General features: G+C 35.5%; 1 protein-coding gene across 1 annotated transcript; it reads right to left on the reverse strand.

Moving 5' to 3' along the window:
- Positions 1-5005: 5005 nt before the first annotated feature.
- On the reverse strand, positions 5006-10662 carry LOC147274242 (uncharacterized). The gene is made up of 6 exons (XM_086228318.1): positions 10659-10662; positions 6047-6282; positions 5756-5971; positions 5550-5651; positions 5389-5469; positions 5006-5299 (listed from the first exon to the last, which is right to left on the reverse strand). The coding sequence occupies exons 1-6, from the start codon at positions 10660-10662 to the stop codon at positions 5006-5008; spliced, it is 933 nt and encodes a 310-aa protein (XP_086084444.1).

Here is a 10662-nt window from a genome sequence, read left to right on the forward strand (position 1 = left end):
CCACCCAACCAGGCCCATTAAAGATATATTTTTCCAAGAATGTGCCTTGAACACAACCTTGTTAAGGTGCTATTTAATTGCATTGCTCCTCTTGGGCTTAACTGAAATCAGAAACGAACTGTTGAGTTGATCCATGACCTCTTGGGCTCAATTTCAGAGTTCCTTGGGTTGTGCTGGGGATGCCCTGTGGGCTGTGCCATCCCAAATTCCCATTAGGCAAATGAATAAAAAAGAAAAAGAAAAGGAAAGCAACAAAATGCTGACTACAGAGAAGGATAAAAAACATGTAATAATAAGGAATAAACTATTGAACAAAATAAATAATGATATTTTGGTCTAGTGGTGGCATCCAATCTCCCATGTGTTAGAGGAAGTCCTGAGTTCAAATATCTTAAAAGTACAATATATTATATCTAAATGGAAGATTGTTTCCCTTTTTGTTAGTATATAAATGTTAGAAAAGCTTTTTATCTTATATTGAAACCACTACTTCCATTGTATTTTTCTCACCAATTGCAGTTAGATTAGGGTCTAATCTTGTTTGTAAATTGCTAACAGTCTCCCTCACGTCCAATCTCATCTTCTACATGGGAAAGCTATAAATGTAAAAAAATAAATAAATTTAAATCTTTTAGAATCAGAACTTTGATATCATGTTAGACAACCATTCAACCTAGTAAACTTAAACTTTCTATAAATAAGTTGACATTCGATATCAAACTAGCTAATGGTTTTAAGCCCAATATTTATTTGTTTATTCGATAAAATAAAAAACGTGATTTTGTCAAACTCTGAGGCAAAATACTTTCTAACTACCAATAGAGCTATAAACCCCACGATATCCCCTCATGTCAGTTACATAAACTAAGACCGATTGACCAAAATGAAATCACTCCATAACAATTCTTGAGACAAGCGTAATTCATGGGCATTTAAACAAAATATTATATCCATGCATGTGTGTGATGGTCTATATGTATGAAATTGGTATATGCTCATTTTGTCCTCAAACTCATAAATTGGTAAATTCAAAATGGTAGTCAAGACCTAACTCGGTTTATATGTTCAGTCATGCAAGACAAAACGGCATCATCTCTCGCATCACGTTCCCTCCTCTTCTATTCCTCTACGTTGTCGTATTTTCCGAACTTACACTCAAATTTAGAATTAATTTTCTTTCAAGAAAAAGGAAATCCCCGTATGCAGCTTAGTATGTACACCGGTTGTTAGGAGCATGTGAGGCCTTGCGTCATCATGACCACCTGTCGCGTTTTGATTGGACCACTTGACGGAGCACGTGGTCGACGGGATTGTCCCTTGGGAGACAGCACGTGGGGGGCCCCACCGGAGATTGTCAGAGCGCACGAGCTCTCACATGACCAAAATACGCTGCCCCCCTCTAGAAGGGTACACGTGTCCCTATGTGCGGAACTATCGGGTAAAGAATCGGCGTTGTACGTGACTGGCGGAAGTAATTGACGGCTGAGATCTGCGAACATGACATTCTTATCGTATTCTCGTCTTTATTTTGTCTGTATTTTATTTTACAGTTGAAGTCCGCCGACGATATATTATACCACGAATTTTTTGACTTCTCTGTTTATTGCAACCTCTTATAATCGAAATAAAACCTCTGTGTTTGTGCCAAAAATTAATCTGTTTTTTTTTTGTTCTTTGTTTTAATAGAGAAATGTGGTTTGATATTTTAGAGTAAAAAATTTAAGATTTTTAAAATAAGATCTGCTTTGAGAGAAATTAAGTAGGGATGACAAAATTTTGCTGCCAGGCCAATTTTCGTGGGCTCTGTTTCGATTAAGCGGATATATAAATATCACTCCCAGTTCCATTCCTATTCCTATATACTAGTTTAAATTAATTTTTGTTAAATTTAATAGTATTCTTTCATAATTTTTTTTTAGTACGATTGTTACTGTATCTTATCTATACAGCTATATTATATTATATATTTATATTAATTTATTATCACGTTAATAAGAAAAAAATTTTAAAAAAAATATATATCCCTGGTGAGAGTCTTATTTTAAAAGAATATGAAGCACAACAATGATGTAGAGTTTAATGAAAAAATGCTATATAAATTAAGAAAAAAAAATGTACAAATAGCATTTTCTCTATTGAACAATTTCCAGATTCTTATTGCACCGAATACAAAATAACAATATAGCAATCCAATCTAATTCAAATCCTGTCAAATCGAAAATAATAATTCAGTACAATCCAAACGTTTGAAAGATAAATCTAGATATTATACTCACTCCCATTACTCCCGATTAAAAATGGTAATGTTTTCCCATCACTCCCAATTAAAAATGGTATTTTTTTTGGTGATTGACAATTTGACAACACTTTTGCAGGCAGTTGGAGAAGAAACAGATTACATGCAAAGACGTATGCAGGCAAGTTGCACATAATACTCACAAAAAGGTTGGGGTCATTGGGCCATGAAATCCATTACAGTTTAGTGGGGACGTTTGGACGCAGGGATTCGGATGTCGGCTTTTCATCTTCACTTTCCCGTTTAGAACTTGCTTTTTGGATTATTTTACATCCCAATATCCAAACCAACACCTTCATGTTCACTTTTCCTTATTTTATTAACAGTAGCAATGTAGCTCTTTCAATCATTGCAAGGAGAAGTATTAAAATGTTTTGGGAGGTTTGGGAAGGTGGTCTAGGTTTGATTCCTCTTTTTCTTTCTAATTATAGTGATTGTCGCACAAAATATTTAAATTTTTATCGTGAGTACGAGAGAATAAGTGTTTTATCATCTTAATGATTAGAACATTTTTTCTCTGTTGTTTGTTCACTAACAATGTCTGTACATTTTAATTTATCTATAAAAACATTTTGCTTGATCATCATATATTAGAAATTAGCAAATTGATTTGATAGATATATTAGATATTAAATTTGCAATACATGCAATTAGCAATTACACTATAATTAAATCGGATCATGTATTTCATGACCCATAATTAAACTGTTAATAATAGTTGTTGGGTATCTCAGTTGGAAGGGTCGTGAAATTACCCACTTAATTTGTACCAAAGTTCGATCCCCCTCCAAACTCAAAAATAAAACTGTTAGTCGCACTCTATTAATCTTGTACAGTCTAACACTGCTCTGCAATAGTACAAATAACATTGTTATATGGTACTACTATGTGCACCCCTACATAGGGGTCAATAAGTTTGGCAAAGCATAGATAGTGATCCCCTTCTAAACTCTGCTTTTGAATGTTATAATTAATTTCTTAAGCACAAGTTAATGCTTGTCCAACTTATGTTTGTGGGTCCTAATAAATTATGTATGGGGAAATATCATTATCAATATCATCATATATGTAAGTTCTTACTTTAATGTGAAAAGACATGCATGTGCATGGTAGAATAACATCGAGTATGAATGATTGGAACTCATACTCATATATATATATATATATAGGGGTCTTTTAATGAGGAATTTTCTTGATGGAGTCCACATGAGTCGTTTTGTGTCAATTTGAACCGTTCATTTTTTATATATTTATTGATAGATCATCCTTGCAAAAAATTAACAAAATTAAAAATCATTTACCTATCTAATTTTGATCAAACAAATGAACGGTTTCATCGAAAATATTTGATTCGTCTATTTGTTTGATCAAACTTAGATAGACAAATGATTTTTTATTTGACTAATTTTTTGCAAAAATAATTTAACAATGGAGATGTAAAAAATAAACGGTTCGGATCGACACAAAATGACTCGTGTGGGCCTCACAGGAAGATCTCACATTTAGTGTTAAATAAGGAATCTCTCATTGAAAGGCCTCCATATATATATATATATATATTTTTTTTTTCTGGGTTAAATATTTGTTTTCATTCTCACAAAGTATTGATGGCATGCATTAAATTGGTTTTTTCTTATTATCGTGGGGTTGAAAAAGTAAAAAAAGATTTTTATTGTTTAATCAAAAGTTCTATTACTATAGGTCTGATTTTTGAAAAATGGGGTCAGTAACACATTTTTTATAGTCAAGACCGTGGTGACTTAATTAAGACTTTGACATCATATTTTATTATACATTTCCCACAATAACAATTATAATTACAGGCACAATCACTACAAGAAAAAAGGGTTTGGGAGAGGAACGGAATTCGTCGCCCAAAGTAGAGTTTCGTCGCCCAAACGTTTGGGCGACGAAATTCTTTCGTCGAGCAATTATTCGCCCAAAATGTGTCGCCCAAGAGTTTGGGCGACGAACCAATAAATTTCGTCGCCCAAAGACACCTAAGGCGACGAATTTTTTTTGTCTCTCAAAACATAACATTCGTCGCCCAAAGCATGTTTAGGCGACGGAAACATTTCGTCGCCCAAAGAGGGTTTGGGCGACGAACACACTTATTCGTCGCCCAAACCCTCTTTGGGCGACGAAATTATCCGTCGCCTAAACAAGATTTGGGAGATGAATAGCTAATTTCCTCGCCGGAACGTACTTTAGGCGACGAACAAATTTCGTCGCCCAAAGAGGGTTTGGGCGACGAACACCCTTATTCGTCGCCCAAAGATGGCTTGGGTGACGACATTTGTCCGTCGCCCAAACCCTCTTTGGGCGACGAATAAGAGTGTTCGTCGCCTAAACATGATTTTGGGCGACGAATAATGTGTTCGTCGCCCAAAACATCTTTGGGCGACGAAATTTGTCCGTCGCCCAAACGTATTTTATTTAAAAAAAAAAATTTTATTTAAATTATATATATGAATTTAATATTCAAAAATTATATAAAACAAAATTAATAAATTTATATATCCAAAATATCCATACAAAGTATAAACAATTTAATTAATACATACATACAAATAACTAATGGCCCCCTAGGTCAGTAGCATCATCGACACCGGTGGAGGAGTCTGGCATGCACTGGTCAATGTTGGGCGGCAGCACAAACCCAGGTACAATCCTGGCCAACTGGCCAAACATCTGCTGCACCTTACTCGTCTACTCCGCATATGCCGCTCTCGATTCTTCTAGCTGACCCTTCAACAACTGCACTTCAGTGGTCAGGTTGACTATATCTGCAGATGGCTGAGATGAAGACCCGGCGCTGAGATCACGAACCCGACCCGCTCCCATTCCGCGTATCTCCCTACCACGCCTAACACCCAGTGTCTCCGTCATAATACGAAGACCGGCATCGGGATCGGGGACTGAGATCGTCTCCAACGGAGTGTCCGGAGGGTACTGGCTGGCCACCTCCTCCAAATAACTGGCCTTCTTGGCGAGCATCTCAGCCTTCAAAATATTATACACAAGTTAGGAATTAAGAAATCAAATACAAAAATTTAAATTTGTGAAATAAAACTAAAATATAAAAAACTAACGTGCTTCGCCTTGCCCTTGTCGTTGCCGGGTCGGGCATAAACATCCCCGTAGTTGTCGACCTCCTGAAATTGCGAACCAGCCTGAAAAAGAATGTAATGTTGACAAAAACTCAAACAATACTAAGGAATATATATATATATTAAATTAAATAATAGCGCACCTGACGATATGACTCCACCCGGTATGAGAAGGGCATGGAACCACCATGATGATCAATCCTTGCGGGCGCTTTCCGGTTCTGAAGATTGGCATTCGACTTCCTCTGTTAAATATGAAGCAAATTGGAAATGCACATATTAGTGTATACACAATAAAGGAATAACATAAGAAAAAATAATTTTGAAGTCCTAAAATGATATAACATACCAAAAATTCCGGACTCTGAAAATGAGTGCACAACCACTGCCACTGATCAAGCCGAGCTGCCATCTCCGGAGGAGGGCTGGCCAATGCCTCATCTGCCGATCCAAACATGTTATATTCTTTGTGCAGCTCGTGCTTCCATTGTGCGTACACTTTTCTCAATAACTTCTCCATATACCTAGCTACATCCGGATCCTCCATCCGAATGTCATAGTTTACCTGAAAAAAAATGCAATTATCAAATTGTTAGGAATGATCAAATTAATCATTTTATATTAATCGAAATATACTCACAGAAATGGAGCCCATAATGCTCCTCTTGATGGCGTCATCAACCTTTTCCCAACTGGGGAAAAGCATGGGGCATTCACCACGGATAATCGATCCGACAAAGGAAGCGAAAGTACTATGGACCTCCTTGCTCGGTCGTAGGTGACCTTGCTCAATAACGATTCGAATCCTCTCGTTCGTCGTGCAAGTGATTCGCGACGCCTTCAACCCTCTACTTATCCCCCTCGTGGTTTTGGTACCTAGAAAAGCAAATATAACATATTAATTTCACAGTAATCTTATAACATCTAAATAAAATTAAACATAAACATAAGTGATGTGAAAACATTTTTCTTACTCTCTGATGATGAGGCAGTACGAGTGGATGATGCAACATTATCATATGCACCATACCGGTGACCCCGTCGGGCCCTCCTTGCCGACTGAATCCCAGACCCAGTACTAGATGAAAGATCTGGGGATATCGCCGGGGTCGAGTCGCCCTGGGCTGCAGGGGCGGGCTGGGCTGCAGGGCGACTCGATGACTTTGAGCGACGAAATGGGTTCGTCGCCCAAACCTTTATGACTTTGAGCGACAAATTTTCTTGTTCGTCGCCCAAAGTTTGGTCGTCCAAATATATTTTTCTTGTAGTGAATGACAATGATTATAAAAACCATTTTGCCCCACACCAAATTAATGTCAATACCCCTAGAGGTTGACATAATGACAGCTACATATCGGCCAATAACGTAATCTAATTAACCTTCTATGCGTCTTAAAAAGTGCTTGTGAGTGAAAAAATTGTAGATTTATAATATACTTTTTGGAAGATAAAATATGAATGAGAATGAAAGTCCTTTATATATTATAGAATGTCCATAAATGTGGTGTGGTAACAAATATTTCTATTGTTTAGTTAATGTTGAATTAAGTTTTTAATGGTGGTAGTGAGGCTTATAACTAGCTCCAGTAGTAGACTACTTCTCCCACACTTGAGATAAAAGTTCAATTTTTGTCAATTCCTCTTAAGCTTTAACCCTTCTTTTAATAATAATAATAATAATATATCATATTCTAATTACTGTTGTTCTTTGCATGGTTATATGTGGATGTGCATTTGAAAGGAATGCTTCCAGGGGCCAACAAAAAATGTAGATATTATAATTTGGTTGGATAGTTTTTGTTAATTAGATTTGTAAAAAGGAAAAGATGAGACAAATTCTTATTGTGAGTGTGAAGATAAATATTCTATTACTAAAACTATAAGCCCAAGGAGGGTGTGATCAAATCAAGGACATCTACTAACCAGATTATATATATGTACATGTCATCCCACAAATTAAGCTAGAATATTATCATTCAAGAATTTAAAATTTTTGCAATTAATCAAATTATATTATATAAAGCAAGCATGCAATATTATTGGATTATTGCTATGAAGAGCTCGAATGATAGTACAAAGTAATAAATAAGATTAATCAAATAAAAATGGCTTGGCAGTGGAGGCCTTATTATTGGCCCCAGATATATAATGGTTGCAAACTGGTCCAGAGATTTGAAATACAAAAAGATAAAGTCATCTATATATGTGTGGGGGGTGGGGGGTGGGGGGAAAGGCCAAACCCTTCTTCCGTGATTAGCTCAGGCCTTGTTTCTCTGCTAATTCTTCTGGCAGATATGAATAGCGCCTTGATTTGCGCTTAGTTAGTGCATGTACTCCCAAATCCAATTAATACCCACTTTATACAATAAATTAAGAATAGTGATTGATTCGCAGATCAAAAAAATAGAAGAAAAGAATAGTGGTTGATTTCACTTACAGGACAAACAGCTGGTTCTCTTTATAAAAGTTGATATTAAAATTTTCTAACTTCTTGGGTGTCGTTATTTTGTACAAATATAAACACCCTTTTACTGTAGTGGAGTTATGAATTTATATTTGTGGAGTAGGGTGAAAAAGATTTTCTTTGAGGCATTTCATCGAATATGGAAAAAAATATGATGGCGAAAAAAGGTTTAATTAGGGCAATATATAGACCCCACAAAATGTTTTATAGTGTGTATCCCCCACTGCCCTTTTAACATTAGCATTAGCACATTCACATTCACACTCTAGTCATAGACTCATAGGCTAGCTCTAGTAGTAGGGTGGTTAATATGCTTCATCTAGTTCAATTTAGCATTTAGATTGGAGCATGAATTGAATCATATACTCTAGAATCTATTCATTCCCATCCATTTGGAATGGGTAGGAATTACCTTAAGGAATCTATTCGATCCACAAAGCAAATGGTTCATGTGTGAGTGTATAGAACATGCATGTGCATGAGAAGCTTAATTTAAAGTACATCTATTTTTTAATAATTCAATTAATGAATATATCCTTCCTTCTTTGGTTGGGAGTGAGTTTTGGAAGTGCGAAGGGATAAGGGTCCCTCACGCCATTAAAGCTCTCACCTTCTATCACTCTCAGTGTGGAGCATGCACATATCATTTAAGATCTTCATAGGGCCATGTATCCCCAACAGGGGCTATGGGTATAATTCCCACGTGTGATGTGGGCCCATATTCTCTCTCTCTCTCTCTCTCTCTCTCTCTCAAAGAGATCTTTAATTTTTTTGGTTGGGTCTCAAAACTCGAAAGTGTTCAAATTGTTATGATACAAATGAAGAGCAAGCCCATGGCCAAAAAAAAAAAAAATGAAGAGCAAGCCAAGTACTTTTTTCCCTTTGTTTGGAAGCTTAGTATATAGCCTATGGCACGCGTTATAGGGCAAAGGTTCTGCATCCTATTGCATGCGGATTAGATATGCTAAGCTAGGGACCTGGTTGATTGCAAAGCGCACAACTATGGGGTTGGGATACTCAATTTTCATTTGCATGCCACTCCATGCCTATTGCGGGTGTAAAGTGTCACCTACGTATATTGAAATTTGAATCATTATTAATTATGTTGGTGTCATTTTCCTTTTTTTGGCCATATGTTTGTGTCATTTTCAATTTAGGGTCGAGTACAAAAATTGCTATCAACATATAAACTATTATTTATTGTATTTATTTTCATAATATTAAAGATGTCATAAATTCAAATTCTTTCGATCTCCACTAAAAAAAAATTAAAAAATAAATTACTAACTACATCAATTATAGACATGAGATTCAGTCACATAAATAATCATTTTACTTTTATAAAAGACCGTGATCTATTACGTGGCAAATATGATATATATACAAATAGTTTTAATGAGATGATTTATTTTTCTTTTGATGTCAAATGTTTTTGGGGTTTAGCAAAACCTTTTGTTTATTGGAATCTTTTCATTTCTAAGAGATCGATTTCTAAGGTTAGTTACTTAGGTGCCTTTTTTCTTCGTCATTGGGATACTTCTTTTGTGGATCGAATTAAGTAGAATAAGAAGAAAAGATTTTTAATTAGGAATACTTTGGGGCCAATACTAACAAAGTCAGTACTTTGGTTCCATCCTTCAAAAGAGGAAAAAACCAAACAACCAAAAAAGAAAGGGTTAAATACAAAAATAGTCCACGAACTTTACAGTGAATTTCAATTTGATTGACTAACTATAAAAAATGTCAATTTGGTCCACGAACTTTTCAAGTTGTACCAAAGCAGTACAAATGTTAACTTTCATTGAAAAATTTAACGAAAACTGGTCATGTGCACAGCAAGTGACCATATTTTCAAAGGCATTTTAGTCCGTTCATCACATTTTCATGTGACCAATTTCGTTAATTTTTTGATGAAAATTAACATTTGTACTGGTTTGATACAACTTGAAAAGTTCGTGGACCAAATTGACACTTTTTATAGTTAGTGGACCAAATTGAGATTCACTGTAAAGTTCGTGAACCATTTTTATATTTAACCAAAAAAAAAAAGATTGAAATGCGACATTTTGGCCAATACTGTTTGACATATTAATTATTGATCCTACATTTTTTATATAAATTTCTGTATCAATTTGCACAAAGCCATAGTTCAAGAGTCAAAACAAACATATTCACTATCATGATTTCTCAATTAATATCACGTACACAAAGTAGTTAAATGAAATTTTAATTAAACGACACAGAAAATTACAACGTAGGAAACAAAATTATAAAGGGAGTATATATATGCTCTCAAGTCTTACCTAATAAAGTGCATGCATTATCTGAAACGTAGGGAGGTGGATAGCTTGACCATCATCATTTTAATTTCGATGGAGGATATGATCCATACAATACATGCAAGAGCTAGCCAACAAACATCAATATCATCAATGAAAAGATGTATGAATATAAGATGAATGTGATATTAAGTTTTGCAGAGGCATTTACCAGATATGAACACATTCCAAACTACCAGAGCCTTTTGACGTAATGAGAAGGAGGGCCTTTCAATCCATGATGTAGGGTTTTGTAATTCTCAGCCCAAACAACCAAAGCACAAGAGTTTCACTCCCAACAACCAAACCAATTATAATAAAGAGCTCCTTGGGTATGGTGGCCCATGGCACATGATCTATAGATCTTCATAGCATCACCGGCAAATCTCAATGACAATAATTTAGTCCTTCAAATTAAAACTAGTTAGAGTACATTGGGACGTTGATAACTTAGGTGATGAAGCACTTACCCAT

Source organism: Dryas octopetala, chromosome 9 (assembly GCF_963921425.1).
Source record: "Dryas octopetala chromosome 9, drDryOcto1.1, whole genome shotgun sequence".
Taxonomy (NCBI): domain Eukaryota; kingdom Viridiplantae; phylum Streptophyta; class Magnoliopsida; order Rosales; family Rosaceae; genus Dryas; species Dryas octopetala.